This window comes from Pongo pygmaeus, chromosome 1 (assembly GCF_028885625.2).
Source record: "Pongo pygmaeus isolate AG05252 chromosome 1, NHGRI_mPonPyg2-v2.0_pri, whole genome shotgun sequence".
In the NCBI taxonomy this organism is placed as follows: Eukaryota; Metazoa; Chordata; class Mammalia; order Primates; family Hominidae; genus Pongo; species Pongo pygmaeus.
This window is the reverse complement of record NC_072373.2, coordinates 230,376,409-230,400,614: the sequence shown is the minus strand read 5'-3', so window position 1 is coordinate 230,400,614 and position 24,206 is coordinate 230,376,409. Positions and strand designations below refer to the sequence as shown.

The 24,206-nt window shown below is 44.8% G+C and overlaps 1 protein-coding gene and 1 pseudogene across 25 annotated transcripts in view; one reads left to right on the top strand and one right to left on the bottom strand.

The window, feature by feature from the left end:
* The first annotated feature begins 5,105 nt into the window (after nt 1–5,105).
* LOC129014473 (tubulin beta-8 chain-like) lies at nt 5,106–7,483 on the top strand (annotated as a pseudogene).
* Nucleotides 7,484–9,352: 1,869 nt separating this feature from the next.
* Nucleotides 9,353–24,206, bottom strand: part of LOC134739089 (keratin-associated protein 5-5-like) — a 41,204-nt gene continuing 26,350 nt past the window's right edge. For 12 of the 25 annotated variants that reach the window (XM_063661035.1, XM_063660994.1, XM_063661014.1 and 9 more), the window contains 3 exons: nt 21,816–21,945; nt 20,381–20,758; nt 9,353–16,318 (listed from right to left, as the gene is read on the bottom strand). In XM_063661035.1, the coding sequence (XP_063517105.1) occupies nt 11,031–12,935 (1,905 nt within the window). In that variant the 5' untranslated portion in view covers nt 12,936–16,318; nt 20,381–20,758; nt 21,816–21,945 and the 3' untranslated portion in view covers nt 9,353–11,030. Of the gene's footprint in view, nt 16,319–20,380; nt 20,759–21,284; nt 21,378–21,420; nt 21,543–21,815; nt 21,946–24,206 lie in introns of all 25 variants that reach the window. The other 13 variants (XM_063661027.1, XM_063661020.1, XM_063661029.1 and 10 more) reach the window with 7 other exon arrangements.

The window sequence follows — 24,206 nt, the reverse complement described above, 5'->3', positions numbered from 1 at the left end:
GAGGGGGAAGGGATAGCATTAGGAGATATACCTAATGCTAAACGATGAGTTAATGGGTGCAGCACACCAACATGGCACATGTATACATATGTAACAAACCTGCACGTGGTGCACATATACCCTAAAACTTAAAGTATAATAAAAAAAAAAAAAAGAAAAAAGGAAAGCAGTGTGTTATGGGAGTGGTAGAGCACATGCTAATAGGGTGGCAGCCTGCAACCAGGGACATGACACCTATCAAGTAGGAGGCACAGCAGTGCCTGACTAAGACCCAAAAGAGAACTAGAATCTAGAAAAGACAAATGAATTAGGAAGAAAGTGGGATATAGAGAGAAAAAATTATGATCATTTGACTCCTTGAAGGAATAAAAAAAAGTGTGATAAAGCTTTTTAATTTTTATAAAGTCTGGAAAATTACTCGGAAAAGATGAAAACCTAGCCTTATTACAAGGGTGGATAATTTAGACCTTGAGAAAATACACTAACACTGACCCTTACTCCAAGAAGGGACAGGCATTGCTAGGAGTTTACTTTATAGACCAGCCTGCTTCTGATATCTGCAGGAAGCTGCCAAAAGCAGCCTTTGGCTTCCAGACTCCCATGGATCAGATTTTAGATTTGGATTTTGTAGTTTTCCATCACAGGAATAGGGCAGAGAAAACATAAAATAAACCAAATCTGCCAAAAGGCCCAGCTTCTAGCTGCAGCCTTGTGCTCTCCACCACTTCAGAGGCAGCCCCTTAACCCTGGCCCTCACAGAGGAAGTGAGAAGGTGAAAGTCCCAGTCTGTGCCTCTGGGCCACTGTGCCGTGGATATAAATCAATGTGCCTTCTGTAAGAAGGTCGGCCACTGCCGAAGGAAATGCACCGTGCTTCCAAGGGAGCCATCCTCAGAGCCCAGCAGACTCGCAAGTGGGAGGGCCTGATACTTCCTGCCACTCCCATTGGACTATTAGCTATGGAGAGATGGAGGAGCCTCAGGTGACTCTTGAAGTGGCAGGTAGGAGTATTAACTTCTTATTAGGTATGGGAGCAGATGACTCTGTCCAGATTCAATACAATGGGCTCCTGTCTCCTCACGATGGACAAGCCCAAAATAACTGCTTTTGGTATCTTCTAAGTTGTCCTCCAGGGCCTCTGGGCTTCTCACCTGCCTTTTAGTACTGTCTGAATGCCTGACCTCTTACTGGGGAGAGGTTTATTGACTCAGGAGACCAAGTCATGGTCACCTTCACAGATCATAAAGCATAGCAAGGGTTACTTTTGTTCCTGACCCCTCAGGGGGAAAAAAAGAAGTTAAGAATGAGCTGTCACATTTACCACCTGAGGTATTGTCTCAAGTAAATCTTGAGGTTTGGGCCACACAGGCTCTGGGAAATGCACTAAACACCTCCCCCATTCAAATCCAACTTCAGCCTAGTTCTCCTGCCCTCAGAAGTGACAATACATTTTAAGGCAAGAAGCATGAGGGGAAATTCAACCCCTTATTGCCAAATTCTTGCCATATGAGTTATGAAGGCCATGAGAGTCTCCTTACAATACTCGCATATTACCAGATAAAAAGCCTAATGGCAAGTACAGATTTGTCAGAATCCTTAGAGCATTAAGAAATGCAGTTGTCTCCATACACCTCATTGTCCCCAAAACTTACCAAGTCACAGTGGATGCAAGCTGGTTTACATTCTTAAATCTGAAAGATGCATTTTTCTGCATCTCAATGCATCCAGATTCATAATATGTTTGCCTTTGAATGGACTGATCCAGATATGGATTCAGCCTCAAAACTAACCTGGACAGTCATCCCTGAAGGGTTCTGGGATAGCCCCCACTTATTTGAAAATGCTCTAGCTAAGGACTTAAGAAATCTACAATTGGAAAGGGACACAATTATTCAGTATGTAGGTGACTTGCTCATTGCTAGCCCAACTAAAGAAGACTCAAATAATAATACGGTTAAGTTGGTAAATTTCCTGGGAACTTGCAGATATATGGTATCACCATACAGGACTCAGATTTTGACTCAAAGACTTAAATATTTGGAATCTATCTTAACCTCTGGAACTGATCAACATCCCTAGAAGATAAAAAAGTTATTTTAGTCATCTAAGGAGTCCTAGTCTGACAAATGACTGTGGGCTTTTTTAGGAGATGGCTGGGTACTGCTGCTTATGGGTGCCCAGATTTGGACATGTAGCCAAGCCGTTATATGATACACTGAAGGGAAAGATTTAGGGCTCCTAGAATGTAAGTATAACTGCAAGCAAACCTTCAATACTCTCAAGGAGAAATTGGGCTCTGCTGCAGCCGTGGGAGTCCCCAGGTTGGATGAACCATTTTTTCTTTATGTGACCAAAAATCAAGTCATAGGTCTTGGGTAATCTTGTCCCAAAACTGGGGGACATTCCAAGGCCAGTAGCCTAATTTTCTAAGCAGATAGGCCAGGTGGCCTCAGGATGGCCTTGATGTCTTAGAGCTATTGCTGCTACCACTTTTCTAGTAGGCAAAGCTAATAAACTAAAATTAGAACAGCACCTACAGGTTTTTGACCCCACACCAAAGGAAGAAGGTCTTAGAAACTAAAGGGCACAAGTGGATAATAGGAGAACATTTATGAAAGTGTCAGGCCTTATTGCTAGACACTCCAGACATAACCCTTAAAGCCTGCCAAACCACAAACCCAGCTACTTATCTGCCAGAGTCCGCAGGTGCTCCTAGCCTTTCTGGCATACAGATTGTATTAGTCTGTTCTCATGCTGCTAATAAAGACATATCTGAGGCTGGGTAACTTATAAAGAAAAGAGGTTTAATTGACTCACAGTTCTACATGGTCGGGGAGGCCTCACACTCATGGCAGAAGGCAAGTGAGGAACAAAGTCACATCTCTTACATGGCAGCAGGCAAAAGAGCTTGTGTAGGGAAACTCTCCTTTATAAAACCATCAGCTGTAATCCCAGCACTTTGGGAGGCCAAGGCAGTGGATGACCTGAGGTGAGGAGATGGAGGCCAGCCTGGCCAACATGGTGAAACCCCGTCTATACTAAAAGTACAAAAATTAAACAGGCATGGTGGTTGGCGCCTGTAATCCCAGCTACTCGGGAGGCTGAGACAGGAATCGCTTGAACCCAAGAATCAGAGGTTGCAGTGAGCCAAGATCATGATAGTGCACTCCAGCCTGAGCAACAGAGCAAGACTATGTCTCAAAAATAAATAAATAAATAAACCATCAGATCTCATGAGGCTTATTCTCTGTCACGAGAACAGCATGGGAAAGACCCATCCCCCGATTCAATTACCTCCCACGGGGCCCCTCCCAAGATATATGGAATTATGGGAGCTACAATTCAAGATAAGATTTGACTGGGGATACAGCAAAAGCATGTCACAGGTTATGAAACAAATGTATTCTAGCAGGCCAGACTTAAGAGAGATGAGCCCCTTGACCATCCCAAGGCAGAGTGGTTAACAGATGCAAGTTGTTTTATGCATCAGGAAAACAGGAGGGCTAGATATGCTACTATTAGTCAGCACAAGAGAATCAAGGCACAAGCCTTGCTGGCCTTGACCTCAGCTCAAAAAGCTAACTTAATTGAACTTACTAGGCCCCTGCAGTTGGAAAGGATTTAAAGATTAACATTTACACTGATTCCAAGTATGATTTTTTAGTGCTTCATGCTTATGCTGCAATTTGGAATGGGTAGGGACTCCTGACCCCCAAGGGCTTTTCCATACAACATCATTCAGATTTTGAGTTTGTTAGAATGCTGCTTTGCTGCCAGAAAGTGACTATAATTAATTGCAGAGGACATCAAAAGAGAGACTGACCATGTAAAAGGAAATGCCCTTGTAGATGCCGCAGCCAAGGCCCCTGCACTGAAAGGCCAGTGAAGCTTATGGGCGTGCTGGTCAGCATACATAGAACTGGGCCGGAATACCCTGAAGAAGAACAAAAATGGGCCAGGGATTGCATTTCAGTCCAGGGCCCCTCTGGCTGGCTGAATGATGGTAATAAATTATTAATGTCAAGTACCAATCACAGGAACATAACTCAGCACTTTCATAATTCTTTTCACCCTAGAAGGGATTGTTTCTGTTAATGTCTCATTTGTTTATAGGGGTAAATCTTTTCAAGACACTAAAACAGGCGACTCAGCACTGTGAGCTCTGTGATGGGCATGACCCAAGTGGCCAGCAATTTTCTCCTCCAGTTAAACCTGTCCAAAGTTGAGGATCCTATCCAGGTGAGAACTGGCAACTCTAGTGTACCCAGATGCCTTTCTGCAGGAGATTCAAATATTTGCTAATGTTTACTGATACCTTCACTGGTTAGATCGAGGCATTCCCCACCCCATCTGAAAAATGTTTACCAGAAGAAATAACTCCTCAGTTTGGGTAATCTAACAGCCTGCAAAGTGACAGTGGCCCATCTTTCACAGCAGGCGTAGCCCAACACCTATCCTCAGCTTTAAGAATCCAATATTACCTTCACTCTGCTGGAGACCGCAGTCCTCTGGAAAGGTGAAAGGGCTAATCCTACTATAAAGAAGACTGTAGCTAAATCAGAGGCCTGACTGTCTCTAACACCCATAGCTTACTGCGGGTTTGAACTGCTCCAAAGTAAAACGTATAATTAGGTCCGTTGAGTTAACATACGGAAGGCCTTTCCTAAACACAGATCTCCTAACAGATGAAAGGACGCATCCATTACAAAAATATGTCATCAAGCTAGGACACGTGCAAAGGCACTCTGTGAATACGGAAACAAGAGTCTTCCCCTCCCACATGGGAGGAAAATTCAGTTTCAGCTCAGCTAGGGATTTAGTCTTACTAAAGACGTGGGAGGAAGTTCTCCAGCTGAGCAGCTTTCCCCAACGTGGAAAGGACCACGCAAGGACACCTGAGCTCTCCAACAGACGTTCAACGCCAAGGGAGTCACAGGTGGGTGCACCTGTGTAGAAGTAAAGCTGTTGCTTATTCTGGGAGCTGAATCCGAGGCTGGGGGGAGGTGAGCGCGGGGCTATTTAAGCGTTGGCGGAGGGCGGGCTGGGTCGCTCCGCGTCTGCTCCTCCTTCTCGCGTTTCTCCTACAGCCCTGATCCCGCCTTGGCCATGAGGGAAATCGTGCTCACGCAGACCGGGCAGTGCGGGAACCAGCTCGGCGCCAAGGTTGGCAACCGGGGCTCTGAGGGCCCAGCCCGGGCCTGCCGGGGGCCGGGGAAGATGTTGGCAGTGGCGGGGGCGGTGTCCCTGCATTGCGGCCCTTGGGATCCCTGCCGGGGACGCGGTGGAACTAGGTGCTGGAGAGGCGGCCGGGGTGGAGCCCAGGGACACGGCGGCCTAGGGATGGGGGTGCGGATGAGGGTGCGGGTGGGAGAGGGGCTGGGGCGCCCTCATGACTCAGCCCTGGCCTGTCTGGCTCCTCCCGTCTCTGGCAGTTCTGGGAGGTGATCTCTGATGAACACGCCATCGACTGCGCTGGCACCTACCACGGGGACAGCCACCTGCAGCTGGAGCGCATATCAACGTGTACTACAACGAGGCCAGCGGTGAGATCCCCTCCTTCCCCACTGCCCTCCTGGGAACGCGGCCCTCCCCTCGCTCATGCGCTCCCGCCCCACTCAGGTGGCAGGTACGTGCCCCGCGCTGTGCTCGTGGATCTGGAGCCCCGCACCATGGACTCTGTGCGCTTGGGGCCCTTCGGGCAGGTCTTCAGGCCAAACAACTTCATCTTCGATGAGCTGCGGGAGAGGGCTGGGGCCAGGGCAGCTCAAAATCTAGGAGTGCCCCAAGGTCATCCTGTGGGAACTGTGGAGCCAGGGCCCCTGAACATCCTCTTGTCCTCCCAGTCGAGTCGCTCAGTCCATCTCTCCTAAACGGGCTTTGGGAGGAAGGCCCGGGTGTCTCCTCAAGGTGAGGAGCTACTGATGTAAACTCCCTGCAGGGAGCTGAGTTGGGGCCGTGGCTGCTGCCTTCCCTGAAAATGGGCAGGAGCTACCTGCAGCAAGGTCTGTTAGCCCCTCTCAGGTTTGACTCCTGACTTAATTCCTAACAGGGGAAGCTGCCGTCCTGTAACTCCGGGAGAGGGGGTTTCATTTGCTCCACCTGCAGTGAGGTCTGTTAGCTCCTCTCAGGTTTGACTCCTGACTTAATTCCTAACAGGGGAAGCTGCCGTCCTGTAACTCCGGGGGAGGGGGTTTCATTTGCTCCACCTGCAGTGAGGTCTGTTAGCCCCTCTCAGGTTTGACTCCTGACTTAATTCCTAACAGGGGAAGCTGCCGTACTGTAACTCCGGGGGAGGGGGTTTCATTTGCTCCACCTGCAGGGCGAACGGTGCTCTCACCTCACACGTGACACTTGGCTCTTTCTGCATTATGGTGGAGACCACTGATGACCATAAACCTGGCCATCGAGTGACTGGCTGTACTGTCTTACAGGTCAGAGTGGGGCTGGAAACAACTGGGCCAAGGGACACTACACGGAAGGCGCGGAGCTGATGGAGTCAGTGATGGATGTTGTCAGAAAGGAGGCTGAGAGCTGTGACTGCCTGCAGGGTTTCCAGCTGACCCAATCCCTGGGTGGGGGGACGGGGTCTGGGATGGGTACCCTTCTGCTCAGTAAGATCCGGGAGGAGTACCCAGACAGGATCATAAACACATTCAGCATCCTGCCCTCGCCCAAGGTGTCGGACACCGTGGTGGAGCCCTACAACGCCACCCTCTCAGTCCACCAGCTCATAGAAAACGCGGATGAGACCTTCTGCATAGATAACGAAGCGCTGTATGACATATGTTCCAGGACCCTAAAGCTGCCCACACCCACCTATGGTGACCTGAACCACCTGGTGTCTGCGACCATGAGCGGGGTCACCACGTGCCTGCACTTTCCAGGCCAGCTGAATGCCGACCTGCGGAAGCTGGCCGTGAACATGGTCCCGTTTCCCCGGCTGCATTTCTTCATGCCCGGCTTCGCCCCACTGACCAGCCGGGGCAGCCAGCAGTACCGGGCCTTGACCGTGGCTGAGCTCACCCGGCAGATGTTTGAAGCTAAGAACATGATGGCGGCCTGCGACCCCCATCACGGCCGCTGCCTGACGGCGGCCCCATTTTCAGGGGTCGCAGCCCATGAGGGAGGTGGATGAACAAATGTTCAACATTCAAGATAAGAACAGCAGCTACTTTGCTGACTGGCTCCCCAACAACGTGAAAACAGCCGTCTGTGACATCCCACCCGGGGGGCTGAAAATGTCGGCCACCTTCATTGGGAATAACACAGCCACCCAGGAACTCTTCAGGTGTGTCTCAGAGCAGTTTACAGCAATGCTCAGGCGCAAGGCCTTCCTCCACTGGTACACGGGCGAGGGCATGGATGAGATGGAATTCACTGAGGCCGAGAGCAACATGAACGACCTGGTGTCTGAATATCAGCAATATCAGGATGCCACGGCCGAGGAGGAGGATGAGGAGTGTGCTGAGGAGGAGGTGGCCTAGAACTTTCCTTTCCTAGGTAAAGGGGGGAAGCAGTGTGGATCCTTCACTGTGTTCTGACAGCCATGTGTCCCTAAGCACTTGTTCATTTGTGTCTTCACGTCTCCTCCTCCTGCATTTTAAAGCACTTTTATAGTATGTGGTTTTGCCTAACAAAGTATTCTCACAGCATCTGGTTTAACCTCCAATTTCTTTCTATGGGCCCTCTGGCCACTGCTGCCAGATGCGCATAGTTGTCCTGCAAGGCTGAAGCTGTCTGGAGTTATCACATGCGCAAGAACAAGCATTCCAGTGGCTTCAGGAGGGGTCGGCATGGGCTGTGGACATGGCAGGCAGGCTTCACACGAACTTGGGGATGCCCTGAACCTTTGAGCAGCGACGTGGTGGAGAACCTGTTCCTGAAGGCAAGCCTTGGCTTATCCTATGTACCAAACTTCTAGGAGACCCAGCATGTCTGCAGTTCTTAAAACAAAAATGGCCAGGCGTGGTATCTGATGCCTGTAATCCCAGCACATTGGGAGGCCAAGGCAGGTGGATCACGAGGTCAGGAGATCGAGAGCAGCCTAGCCAAGATGGTGAACCCAGTCTCTACTAAAAATTAGCCGGGCGTAGTTGTGGACATCTGTAGTCCCAGCTACTCGGGAGGCTGAGGCAGGAGACTTGCTTGAACCCGGGAGGCGGAGGTTGCAGTGAGCCAAGATAGTGCCACTGCACTCCTGCCTGGAGACAGAGCAAGACTCCATCAAAAAATAATAATAATAATAATTTAAAGGATTAAAAGACTTTGAAAAATGTATATATCTACCATTATAGTATCATACAGAATGGTTTTACTGCCGTTGAAGATTCTCTGTGCTCTGTGTGTCCATCTCTTCCTTCCCCTTGGTCCATGGCAACCACTGATCTTTCTACTGTTCCCATAGTTTCACCGTTTCCAGAACGTCATATAATTGGAATTGAACAGTACGTAGACTTTTCGGATTGGCTTCTTCTTTTAGCAATATGCATTTAAGTTTCCTCCATGTATTTTTTTTTGTGGCTTGTTAGATCATCTCCTGTTAGCAGTGAATAATATCCCATTGCCATTATAGTTTTGTCAAGACTCAAAGTACAATGTGAAGAGTAAACATGAATGTGCACTGTAAGCTTTGAATGATAATGAAGGGTCAAGGTAGGTTCCTGGTTGTCACAGGTGTGCTCCTGTGAGGCAGGAAGCTGTAGTGGGGAGGCTCTGTGTGGGGAAAGGGACACATGAGAAGTCTGTACTCTCTGCTCCATTTAGCTGTGAACCTGCACTTCTCTAAAAAATAAAATTAGTTAAAAGCAAAAAATTAGAAAAATTAAAACATTACAATGTGTCATATAGTTTTCAAATCACAAGACAGAAAAAGACATAATAAAAGAAACTATAGAAAACAACAAGGATAGGAATAAAACATCAGTTATAGAAGGCAGAAGACAGAAACGTGGAGCCAAACACAATTTATTTTAATCATTAGTTATACTCATTTATACTAATTTATATTGATTTAACATATTAATTTTGATTAAATGGCATTAAAGGAGGTTTGAGGAATTTGCATGTCACATTCTGGATGAGAGGACTCAATATTAACTCTTTAGTTTGCTGTAAATCATTTAAAAATATGCTCAAATTCCAATAAAAAGTCTAAGAAAAATATTTTTGAACAAGAAAATGTGATTTTAAATCCATCTACTGAACACACACATGAGCCCCAATATTATAAAATTTACTATATTTAAGATTGTTATTACTATTCAAAATTAAACAAATTTGAAATGGTACAAAAATAAACACATTAATGAAAGAATTAAAAACACAGAAATTGAGTATAATTTCATTTAGTAACAGGGTAACATTTTAAACCCACAAAACAGCGATTTTTCCATTTATGATATTAAAATATTGGGTAATGATTTGAGAATATAAAATGATACAATTGAATCATGGTCCCACACCTTACATAAAAGTTAATTACAGTATTAAATGTAAAAAAAAGAAAATTAGATGTGTGTGTGTTTTACGACCTTGAGAATGAATGGCTTCTGAAATCAAAATTTCAAACAGAAACTATATAAAAAGGAATAAACCTAACATACCTAAAACATAAATTCTTACACATTTCAACACCAGGTAAATAGCACGAAACAAACTGGGGACATTTTTACAACAATTATGTTACATGAAAGTTAAAATCCTTATGACATATACAATGTATAAAACAGTATTATTACCACTATTATTTAATACCATTATGATTACCTGGTCTTCCCACACACCAGTCCTCTTCTGGTTCCCTGTGGTTAAACAGAGCCCTCCCTCTCTGGCCACAGTGAGGGATCCAGCAGGAACCCTGACTAAACCCACAGAGGGTGTGAACCAAGCCAGGACATCACATTCCCTCCTGCAATGACGCAGATACCCACTCACGACAGAGATTTGGTCCCTCTCGGGAAAAGTTGTGTAACAATTATTGCAGAAACTTGTTTCTTATGTTCCCAGACACATGGAGAAAGCTGGTCTGGAAGACTGATGTCCACATACTAAGAGAAGCAGTCACTCATAACACACACTGCACACACCACACCATGTGCACATGTGCACACACCCCACACAGACACCACACAAACAGCACACACACCATGTGCACACGTGAAGAGGTGACCTGCCCCGCCACACTTGTGGGCATTTCTCGTTGGGTGGAATGAGAGACTTGAGAAAAGAAAGAGACACAGAGACAAAGTATGGACCCGCACCGGCACCAGTCTCTGAGTTCCCTTAGTATTTATTGATCATTATCGGGAGTTTCTCAGAGAGGGAGATGTGGCAGGACAATAGGGTAATAGTGGAGAGAAGGTCAGCAGTAAAACATATGAACAAATGTCTCTGCATCATAAACAAGGTAAAGAAAAAAGTGCTGTGCTTTTGATGTTCATACACATAAACATCTCAATTTCTTAAAGAGCAGTATTGCTGCCAGCATGTCCCACCTCCAGCCCTAAGGCGGTTTTCCCTTATCTCAGTAGATGGAATATACAATCGGCCTTTACACGGAGACATGCCATTGCCCAGGGACGAGCAGGAGACAGATGCCTTCCTCTTATCTCAACTGCAAAGAGGCCTTCCTCTTTTACTAATCCTCCTCAGCACAGACCCTTTATGGGTGTCAGGCTGGGGGACAGTTAAGTCTTTCCCTTCCCACGAGGCCATATTTCAGACTATCACATGGGGAGGAACCTTGGACAATACCTGGCTTTCCTAGGCAGAGGTCCCTGTGACCTTCCGCAGTGTTTTGTGTCTCTGGGTACTTGAGAGTAGGGATTGGTGGTGACTTAAGCATGCTGGCTTCAAGCATTTGTTTAACAAAGCACATCCTGCACAGCCCTTAATCCATTTAACCTTGACTTGACACATTACATGTCTCAGGGAGCACAGGGTTGGGGGTAGGGTCACAGATTAACAGCCTCTCAAGGCAGAAGAATTTTTCTTAGTACAGAACAAAATGGAGTCTCTTATGTCTACTTCTTTCTACATAGACACAGTAACAGTCTGATCTCTTTCTTTTCCCCACACACATGCATACACACCCCACATGCAGACACCACACACACTGCACACACACCATGTGCACACACACACACACCCCAGACACCACACACACACACCCCAGACACCACACCCACCGCACACACACCATGTGCACACGCACACACACGCCCCCCCCGCACTGCACACACACCCACTGCGCACACACCACGTGCACACGCACACACCCCAGACACCACACACTGCACACACACCATGTGCACATGCACACCCCACACACACACCACACCCACTCCACACACCATGTGCACATGCACACACACCCACCACACTGCACACACACCATGTGCACATGCACACCCCACACACACCATGTGCACATGCACACGCACCCGACACCACACTGCACACACACCATGTGCACACGCACACACCCCAGACACCACACACTGCACACACACCATGTGCACATGCACACGCACCCGACACCACACTGCACACACACCATGTGCACACGCACACACCCCAGACACCACACTGCACACACACCATGTGCACATGCACACCCCACACACACACCACACCCACTCCACACACCATGTGCACATGCACACGCACCCGACACCACACTGCACACACACCATGTGCACATGCACACCCCACACACACCACACCCACTCCACACACCATGTGCACATGCACACCCCACACACACACCACACCCACTCCACACACCATGTGCACATGCACACGCACCCGACACCACACTGCACACACACCATGTGCACACGCACACACCCCAGACACCACACACTGCACACACACCATGTGCACATGCACACGCACCCGACACCACACTGCACACACACCATGTGCACACGCACACACCCCAGACACCACACTGCACACACACCATGTGCACATGCACACCCCACACACACACCACACCCACTCCACACACCATGTGCACATGCACACGCACCCGACACCACACTGCACACACACCATGTGCACACACACCAGACACCACACACACTGCACATAACCATCTGCACATGCACACACCCTAGACACACACACACTGCACACGCATGTGCACATGCACACACCAGACACCACACTGCACACACTCCATGTGCACACACACCACACACACACCATGTGCACGCATACACACCCCACAGACACCACACGCACACACACCTCACAAACACACACCGCACACACATGTGCACACACACCCCACACAGAGACACCACACACTGCACACAAACCCACTTCACACGCCACACCATGTGTACATGCACACACCACACACACTGCATACACACCATGTACGCAAACACATACGCCCCACACATACACCACACACAGACACCACACACACTGCACGCAGCACACCATGTATACACGCACACACACCCCCACACACCACACCATGTACACACGCACACACACCCCACAGACACCACACACTGCACACACACCATGTATACATGCACACACACCCCCACATACTGCACACACACCACGTGCACATGTACACACACCACATACAGACACCACACATTGCATACACACCATGTGCACATGCACACACACCCCAACACACCACACACACTGCACACACACCAGGTGCACACACGCACACCCCTGATACACCACACACACACCATGTGCACACACACCCCCACACACCACACACACTGCACACACACCATGTGCACACGTGCACACATCCCCACACACACCGCACAATGTGCACACACCCATACCCCCCCACACACTGCACACACACAACACACACGAATCTACTACACACACAACATACACATACAGCACCACACACATCCCATACTCCCCACACACGTCACACACTCCACACATACTCCCCACACACTGCACACGTATATATAGCACCACACACACAGAGCACACACACCACACACACTGTGCACACACACACCACACATTCTACACACATCACACATCAAACACTACACACAGTGCACACACACCCAGCACCACACACACACATCACATACACCACACACTGCACACACACCTATCACACGCACACACCACACATAGTACACATACACACCACACACACATACATCACAAACAGCACGTATACACACCATGCACCACCCGCAAACTACACACAGTATACACACATAACACCCACAATACACACCACACACACATATACATACCCCATGAACCTACTACACACACAGACACACACACACCATACATACACATCACACGCATATACCTGCGCACACCTCACACATACATACAATCCTCACTTTTAGAAATTAATTTGGCTTTTAAAGGGCCTGGATAGTAAAGTATTTTATTGGCGTTTGAATGAGCCAAGAAAATGCGTATAAATACACATGCGTAACTATAAGGGCACAAGTAGTACTTTCGAAATCACAACATTAGATTAAACCATGTAAATTTTTTATTGTTTTTAAAAAATCAAGTCTTTCTCATTTTACTAGAAACTATTTACAAGAGTAAATAAGATTCTTACTGAGGTCAAAAGACTTTCTGGAAAAACTTCTCCTTGATGAAATTGCACTTAAAACATCACTTCCATCGTGAAGTATTTAAGATGTTCTTGGTCCTTTTCCTGTTATGTGGAATCATCAATTCAAATTTTAAAAGTGACTTTGAGATGTTTTTCATCTATTATTTTAAAAATGTTGAAGGCGTTTTTAATTCTGCCTTCAACAGAGATCGACATACCTCTGATTATGATGTAAAACTGAATACGTTACTCTGACAGGCTTTCTTTTCTGCAGCGCAGCTACCATCATTATTAATAAGGATTGAATGCTTTTAATCCATGCACAATCTGTATTCCCTGCTTTATAAAGAATAGAAATCTAATTCTCACTATGAAGGCAGATAAAAGTAATCCCTTCAACCTATAGATGAATCATTTACCAAAGCACTCAGACTTTAAATAGCATTCATCAAATGTGTCTATATTTCTATGCAGATTCATAGAAAGAACATGTAGTTTAAATCATTGCACATTTTATGCTTTTAAATGAGTTGTGATGTTCATTAGTATTTTTATCACATTTCCCCAAAGGTAGGCTAATTACTGTTATTATTTTCAGCTAGAAATATAAAATGTATTTTCTATTTTTGAAGACTTTGAAACATAACCCTTGGAATATAATATCTGTGTATAATATCTGCAGAAAGCATGAAAGTAATATTTAAACAGTATGCATTTTTTCCAGAATGAAAATTTCCTCTACAATAACATTCATCTTTTTTTCCTGATGGGCTCACAGAAGTCAACATTTCTAACATTGCTGGACGTTATTTACGTTAAACTTGCATCAGCTTCGGGTGTTGCAGAAACTGGGCAAGAGGCCACAAGGTACACAACACACACAAACACACACAAAACTTGTATTATTACACTTACCTAAGTGTCTAACGAGGTGGATAAATACATTAGATTGCTCCAGAACAAGGATTTTTATGGGGCCTATTGGAAAGTATGACTGCAGTTTGAGTGAGATGCCTGTAAGAGATTCAATATGGCCACTAATAGAGTATCCAATTTTAAAAACACTGACAGAAGGCTCACGAGATAGAAATTTTCACCTAAATCTATTGGAAATGTGCTACTAGATGCTGTAGTAAAAAGACTGGTGTGGTAATTGTAAAACACATCTGATATCTAAACCTTTGTTTTTTACCTGAAATCCTTATAGGGGTGATTGTGTATGTCAATTTGAATTTTCCCATCAACAAGATAAATAAATACACAAATAAATAGCCAGCCTGCCTGGATAAATTAGTTCACCTTTTCTATATTTTGAGGGCAGTGCTTCTCCTCCTTTGACAGCCACAAGATTCACCCGGGGATCCCTTAAAATGCAAAACCATAGACCACACTTTGACTAGCTTGGATAAGGGGCCAGAGCATTGAAATGAGTGTGTAGGTGACTGTGCTAAGATTCTCCTGCTCATTTGGGCACTGGCTTACCATACAAACAAAGCTTAGGACCTCTAGTCCTTGCTGGAAAAGAAATACACATACATAGGGTGTGACTATGGATATGGAATATCTGTTGTGTTCTGGACATTGTGCTACACAACAGAGATAAGAAGTCAAAAAATCCCCTGTCTCTATCTGAAAGATAGAGAAATAATCAAATTTATTATTTATTTCAAATGTTGAAATAATCTTATTTCAATTAAAATATTGAAATAATCTTAATTCAAATATTGAAATAATCTTCTCTTATTGAAAGATAGAGAAGTCAGATAATCCCTTGTCTCTATCTGAAAGGAGCTTCCTACACAGTGGCTTCTGAGGTCTTTGAAACTAGATTCACTTTCAGATTTGATTATTTATGATTTGATATTTTCATTGAACCCCATGATATGATGAAGTTTTCTAGAACCTGCTAGAATAATTGACTTTGCTCTCAGCATTATGAAGCCACTGGGCACATAAGTAGTTCATTTATGTTTGTGTTTAACCAGACAGGAACAACTTGAGCTACTTTTCTAGCCACCTTCGTTTAGAGCTGTTTTTGTTTGTTATTTTTGTTTGTTTGTTTTTGAGACGGGTCTCACTCTGTCACCTAGGCAGTGGCGTGATCAGAGCTCACTGCAGCCTCTACCTTCTGGGCTCAAGCAATCCTCTCACCTCAGCCTCCTGAAAAGCCGGGACCACAGGCTCATACCACCATACCCAGCTAATTAAAAATAATTTTTTTTTGTAGAGACGGTTTTTCCATGTTTCCTAGACTTGTCTCCAACTCTTGAACTTAAGCAATCTGCCTGGCTCAGACTCCTAATGTGTAGAGCTGTGTTTTCAGTCTTTTTTGAGCTGTTTTACAATCCAGTTTTGAACTGGTAAGTTTGGATTCATTCTGATATTTACAGATTTAACATCCTACTTCACAAGATGCTCATAGCCTTAATCCATTACAGCAGCCACCTCGTCCATCTCTGCTCATAACCTTGATCCATTGCAGTAGCCACCTCGTCCATCTCTGCTCATAGCCTTGATCCATTGCAGTAGCCACCTCGTCCATCTCTGCTCATAGCCTTGATCCATTGCAGCAGCTGCCTCGTCCATCTCTGCTCATAGCCTTGATCCATTGCAGTAGCCACCTCGTCCATCTCTGCTCATAGCCTTGATCCATTGCAGTAGCCACCTCGTCCATCTCTGCTCATAGCCTTGATCCATTGCAGTAGCCACCTCGTCCATCTCTGCTCATAGCCTAAATAGAAGCCAGAGGGAAGAAATGGAAGCCAACTTGACTCCAGAACACACATTTTATAAGAGTATAAGAAATTTAAAAACAGCAAAGTATATCATGAAGTTTGTAATAGATGTGCATGGCTAACATTTATTCTTAATCAATATATTCTATAAATTGGGAGAAAATATTAAACACACGAAAAGTAAGGAACTTGGGCTGGGTGCGGTGGCTCATGTCTGTAAACCCAGCACTTTGGGAGGCCGAGGCTAGTGGATCACAAGGTCAGGAGATCAAGACCATCCTGGCTAACATGGTGAAACCCCGTCTCTACTAAAAATACAAAAAAATTAGCCAGGTGTGGTGGTGGGTGCCTGTAGTCCCAGCTACTCGGGAGGCTGGGGCAGGAGAATGGCATGAATCTGGGAGGCAGAGCTTGCAGGGAACCGAGATCGATCGCGCCACTGCACTCCAGCCTGGGGACAGAGTGAGACTCCGTCGCAAAAAAAAAAGAAATAAAAGTAAGGAACTTTCATCATTAATATATAACTAATATGACGAGAATGTGGTTTATGTTTTTATCTTTGCAAGATTTAGGAACATTTGGTGCAAGGAGGAAGAATTTATAATAATGGGGAGCATGTATGATACTGGAGGGAGCCTTTTGACAAGGGGGAAATGGCATCACGACATATGCTATGGTCATAGCTATGTGGTAGCGCAGCCAGCTATGGTCTCCCCCATCAAACCCACTAGGCAGTGTTCAGTTACCAACATTGAGATAGAGCTCACCCACCCAGGACAGAAGAGAAAATATACACTGCAGTCAGAAGCCACTGTGTAGGAAGCTCCTTTCAGATACAGGCAAGGGATATTTGACTTTTTATCTCTAGTGTCTAGTACAATGTCGAGAACATAACAGATATTCCATATGCACAGTCACATCCTATGTATCTGTATTTCTTTTCCAGCATGGACTGGAGATCCTAAGCTTCATTAATATGGTAAGCCAGTGCCCACATGAACAGTAGGATCTTAGCACTGTCACCTGGACATCCATTTAAATGCTCTTGTCTTAGCTAGTCAAAGTGTGGTCTATGAGTATGCATTTTAATAAGATCCCCGGGTGAATCTTGTGCGTGTTACAGGGAAGCACTGTCCTACATCATACGTGACAGGCTCTCATAGTCACCATCATGATGGGAATCTTGCACACGTTACAGGGAAGCACTGTCCTACATCATATGTGACAGGCTCTCATAGTCACCATCATCACGGGAATCTTGTGCATGTTACAGGGAAGCAATGTCCTACAGCGTATCTGACAGGCTCTCATAGTCACCATCATCACGGGAATCTTGTGCATGTTACAGGGAAGCACTGTCCTACATCGTATCTGACAGGCTCTCATAGTCACCATCATCACGGGAATCTTGTGCATGTTACAGGGAAGCACTGTCCTACATCATATGTGACAGGCTCAGTCACCATCATCACGGGAATCCTGGACATGTTACAGGGAAGCACTGTCCTACATCGTATCTGACAGGCTCTCATAGTCACCATCATCACGGGAATCTTGCACACGTTACAGGGAATCACTGTCCTACATCATATGTCACAGGCTCTCAGAGTCACCATCATCACGGGAATCCTGTGCACATTACAGGGAAGCACTGTCCTACATCATATGTGGCAGGCTCTCATAGTCACCATCACCATGGGAATCTTGCACACGTTACAGGGAAGCACTGTCCTACATCATATGTGGCAGGCTCTCATAGTCACCATCATCACGGGAATCCTGGACATGTTACAGGGAAGCACTGTCCTACATCATATGTGGCAGGCTCTCATAGTCACCATCATCACGGGAATCCTGGACATGTTACAGGGAAGCACTGTCCTACATCGTATCTGACAGGCTCTCATAGTCACCGTCATCATGGGAATCTTGCACACGTTACAGGGAAGCACTGTCCTACATCATATGTGGCAGGCTCTCATAGTCACCATCACCATGGGAAGCTGCATTTAGAGCATTTAACTATATGGGCTCTGAAATCAGGTGACTGAGGTTTAGACTTCCTTCTACTTCTTACTAAGCAGAGAACTCTGGGGTGAAAACTTTACGAGACCCAGTTTTATCATGTCCAAATTGGAGGCACGGGGAAATTATAGCATTTTGCATAGAATATTGTTTTAAGTATAAAATGAAATAGTACATAGTAAGCTTCCGCCATACACTAACTGCACAATAAATATTTAGTTAATAGTAACTCATTTAATCCTAAGGTCTATAAATTTGTACACAATAATTTTTTGTGACTACCCAAATTTTCATAATTAGTCTAGATTTAAAATCAAGGAATGTTCTTACTTGTAGTTGGCGATCAATATGACATGCCAAAATTATATGTAAGTATTTTATTGTTGGTGGGGATATAAGAAATTTGCCATCAAAAGAGAGACGATAATCTATGTTTGCAGACTCCAGAAAGCTGTCTCTCACATAAGAATTTGCAATTTCTGGGGGAAAAGAAAAAGTTGATTGTGCAAATAAACATTACCATGGAGTCTTCTCTATGGCAACATCAAAAATGAAAGCTGATTCTCATCTTCCTAACAATCTGCAAAGATGAGTGAAATGCAACCTACTGAGCATCAAGTTAAAGAAGGAGAGAACTTGAGTGGAACAGGAGGAAATCATGTCACCGCTAGCGAAATCAATATGACCAGTGTTCCTCTGCCCTCCTCCGAGGCTAAGGATGGGTTAAATATCAGTGGCTGACCTCAGGTAATGGAATGAGAAAAAAAGCTATAAAAATGCATGCATTATGTAATTAAGAGGGTGGGAAGGGATTTTTTTTAAAAAGGCAATTCCTAGTTGGGTTCCTTCCTGTTCACCCCATTGGCGAAGAAGCTAGTCTTGCCCTAGAATTCTGGGAATGGCTGCAGACACAACAAACACTGAGCAGACGAAATTCACAGTAATTTACTCATCACACATACTCAGCCCAGCGGGGGATGACACTGCATTTATGCAGGTCATTATTACTCCAGAATAGTGGGTGTGGGAGGCAGGCTTGGTAGAAATCAGAGGGTGGGGTAACCCCTGGTCCCTTCAGGGATGTGCTTGACTAATTGAGTTTTGCAGTCTGGTGGGGGCATGAAGCCATTAGGCTGAGGACATGGTGGGGTGCTGCACGAAATTTTAGGTGTCACAATACAATTGACCCCTGATGTTTTAACATCAGACATTTATTTTCATGATGACTAATATTTTGAGAGGCTGAGAGAAAGCTGTTAAGACATTGTAATAAGTGCTTAGGGACATGAGAGATTAGGAAGGCCACAGTTATGAGTAATGTAATGTGGAAGCTGATGCAAAGCTACTGGCCCCATTTATTTAGCAGGACACAGGAAAAGTGATCTGGGGTCCCTGGCAGCACAAGTGTGTTGGTAAATATTTGGGTGATGTCATGCATTCCCCATGCATTGGTTTAGAGATCTGGGGCCTCTGGCAGCACAAGCGTGTTCATAAATATTTGGGTGACGTCACGCATTCGCCATGCATTGGTTTTCATGTCTCCAGTGAGTTATTGGGCAAGTCTGATATTACTGATTCACACGCAGCAGGCAGCTTCCTGTATGGAGCTACCTCCACCCCTGGACAGTCCAGGACTGAATGGTTGTCAAAAATGTGAACTCCTTGATGTCCAGTAAAGGCAACTGAGGGAACTGTGTAGCATTGGTGTAAAAAGTGCACTTTCCTAAGAAGCATGAACTTAGAGTAATCAAAGCCTGGGGCAACAGTGGAACCCAGCAGGGCATCCACTCACTGCTTTGTAACTTAAATAGGAATTCTTTGAGGAGCTCAGTCTATCTCTCAACTAAAGCAGCTGCCTGCAGCCTATAGGGGCAGTGGAAGCTCTACTGGACACTTTCACAAGCCCAGCACTGTGTTTTCTGATGAAATGTTGCCTTGGTCACCATCAGTAGTGTCTGGAACTCTGCAGGGGATAAGGAGTGTCCCTGTGAGATCCGTACTATGTCCTTGGTTAAAAAAAAGGCATCTGTTACCTTGATTGTATTCTGAGTATCCATGAGACAAGAAGTTTCTTCAATTCAATGAGGAGGGAAGGTGGACAATTCTTGGCAATTGCCAAAAAGTTTGTAAAAATGTACAAATGGGGCTAATTGTTGGCCCAGCATCAGTGCTGAGATGACCACCTCAAGTTTGGCTGGTCATGCTGAGGCTTGGGTGTCATCCTTTGTCAGGGACATCCTAGCTAAGGGAGGGAAGGCAGCAGCATCCCACTGAGCTCCATCACGTCTGATGATGGCATTCATTCAGAAGGTGGACGAACTTCACTGCTGGTCACTCAGTCGATCCTGAGGGGCCTCAGAGACGGGTGATTTCCAGCACCACAGCCTGAGGATGAAGGAGGCCAGTGTTTCCTGCAGATGAGAATGGTAGGGGGTCCAGGTTTGACTCCATCCTGAGGCAAGGAGGTCTCTGCAGCTGTGCCAAGGCTGTGGGGTGCTACTTCCCAAGGTCTGATGGCCAGATAGGCATGAAGCCTCGTGGACATGGATGCAGAGCCCTCTGTTTCCAGAGTGTCCAGTATGTGGTCAGCAATCACTGCCCTGATGCTGTACAGCACAGGGTCAAAAGGGGCAGGTCTGTTTTTTACATCAGAAGCCCATGGACTACTTATGGCCACCATATGCAACCCAGATACTTCAGGAGGTATGGGAAGAGGTTGCTAAAGCATCCACAGTGTGTTCTCTGAGGATATTCATTAGGGGCACCTGTTAATTTAAATTTGGACAGATTCCAGACTTTTTGAAGGAGGCTTCTTTCAAGGTGGGTCAGTTTGCCAATGACAGCATCAGTGAGATTAAGTAAGATTTGCAAATAAGAAATATGTTGTCACTTGAACCCCAAGTGAAGAATTAAAGGGCTGGGCACAGTGGCTCACACCTGTAATCCCAGAACTTTGGGAGGCCAAGGCAAGAGGATCGCTTCAGCCCAGGAGTTTGAGACCAGCCTGGGTAACATAGCAAGACCTTTTCTCTACAAAAAAAAAAAAAAATTAGCTGAGTGTCGTGGCACACACCTGCAGTCTTAGCTACTTGGAAGGCCGAGATGGGAGAATTGCTTGAGCTCAGGAGGTCGAGGCTGCAGTGAGCTGAAATCATGCCACTTCACACCAGCCTGTGTGACAGAGCAAGACTGTGCCTCCAAAAAACAAAACACAAATTAAGGAATGTTGGGTTTGTATTAACATTGTGGACGCTGAGAGGATCAATAACTATTTTTTGAAAGTCTCAGGAATAGGGCAGCCCCATGTTTACCAAGGAATTTTCAGGAATTGAAGCAAAGTGGCAGGGCCTTGCACTAGTGTGTTAGGGAAAGGTCCATTCCCTTTGTGTAAGCCTCCTTGTATCTGTGTGTCCTTAGTGTGTAAAATGAATTTTCTCTGAGAATGATGTCATCAGTATAATGTCACACCTGTGCTCCTGTAGAAAGGTGGTTGCAGTGAGATCTTGTCTGTGAAGATTGCATGCAATGACAAGGCTGCTGAGGCCCTCCGTGGGTCACCTGGTCCCTTCAGAGATGAAGGCAGGCTATGACTGAGACTCTGTTAAAATAGGCACAAAAAGAACATGGTAGCCAAATCTGTAACAACAAAGTATTTATCAGTTGCATGAATATATATAGGTTTATTGTAAGGAATTGGCTAATGTGGTTATGGAGGCTAAGAAGTCCCAGGACCTGCAGTCAGCAAGCTGAAGAACCAGGACTGCCAATGTTGGAGTTCCAGTCAAAGCCTAAAGTCTTGAGAACCAGGAAAGCTGATGGCATAAGTTACAGTCCACGTCTGACTTCAATCTATGTCTCAGCTCTGAAATCATCAGACAAAGAGAGTGAATTCTCTCTTCCTCTACCTTTGTGTTTTATTTGGGTTTTTAATGGATTGGATGAGGCCCACTCACATCGGGGAGGGCAACTACTTTACTAAGTCTACATATTCAAATGTTCATCTCATCAAGGAACACCCTCACAGACACATTCAGAGTGTTTAGGCAACCCAACTTGGCAAATAAAATTTACCATCAAAGGTGAAAGATGTATACGATCTGAAGAGAAACCAGAGATGCAGGATGGTTAAACATCTGCAAGTCAATAAATGTGATACACCATATAAACAGAATTAAAAACCAAAATCACATGATCATCTCAATACCTGCAGAAAAAGGATTTGACAAAATTCAGCATCACTTTATGCTTAAAACCCTCAGGAACACTGACATAGAAAAAGCATTTGACAAAATCCAGAATCCCTTTATGTTTAAAACCCTCAGGAAAATCGACATAGAAGGGACATACCTTAAGGTAATAAAAGCCATATATGACAAACACACAACCAACATTATACTGAATGGGGAAAAGTTGAAAGCATTCCCCCTGAGAACTGGAAAAAGACGATGATGCCCACTTTCACCACTTCTATTCAACACAGTACTAGAAGTCCTCGCCAGAGCAATCAGATAAGAGAAATAAAGGGCATCCAAATCGGTAAAGATGTTGAACTGTCACTCTTTGCTGATGACATGATCATATACCTAGAAAACCCTAGACTCATCCCAAAAGCTACTAGAATTGGTAAATGAATTCAGCAGTTTCAGGATACAAAATTAATGTTCACAAGTCAGTGGCTCTGCTATACACTAACAATAACCATGCTGAGAATCAAATCAAGAACTCACCCCCTTTTACAATAGCTGCAATAAAAACCTTAGGAATATTATAATTCCTATAATTATAATAGTATATTCCTATAATTGTCAATTGCATGCAATCTTTGCGGACAAAGTCTTAATTATATCTGGAATACTTAAAGAAGCAAAAGGTCTCTACAAGGAAAACTACAAAACACTGCTGACAGAAATTATAGACACAAACAAATGGAAACACATCCCATGCTAATGGATAGGTAAAATCAATATTGTGAAAATACCATACTGCCAAAAGCAATCTACAAACTCAATGCAATCCCCATCAAAGTACCAACATCAGTTTTCACAGAACCAGAAAAATTCATATGGAAACAAAAAAGACATAGAAGGGACATACCTTAAGGTAATAAAAGCCTAGAACCAAAAAAGAGTCTGATAGCCAAAGCAAGACTAAGCAAAAAGAACAAATCTAGAAGCCGACTTCAAACTATACTATAAGGCCATAGTCACCAAAACAGCATGGTACTGGTATAAAAATGGGCACATAGATCAATGGAACATAATAGAGAACCCAGAAATAAAGCCAAATACTTAACAGTCATCTAATCTTCAACAAAGCAAACAAAAACATAAAGCAGGGAAAGAAAATCCTATTCAACAAATGGTGCTGGGATAAATGGCAAAACCACACATAGAAGAATGAAAGTGGATCCTCATTTCTCACCCTATACAAAAATCAACTCAAGATGGATCAAGGACTTTAATACTTGAAACCACAAAAATTCTAGAAGATGACATTGGAAAAACCCTTCTAGACATTGGCTTAGGCAAAGACTTCACGACCAATAACCCAAAAAGCAAATTCAACTAAAACAAAGATAAATAGATGGGACTTAATTAAACTAAAAAGCTTCTTCACAGTAAAAGAAATAATCAGCAGAGTAAACAGATAACCTATGGAGTGGGAGAAAATCTTCACAATCTATACTTCTGATTAAAGGACTAATATGCAGAATCTGCAAGGAACTCAAACAAACCAGCAAGAAAAAAAAATCCCATCAAAAAGTGGGCTAAGGACATGAATAGACAATTCTCAAAATCAGATATACAACTAGCCAACAAACACATGTAAAAATGCTCAACATAACTAATTATCAGGGAA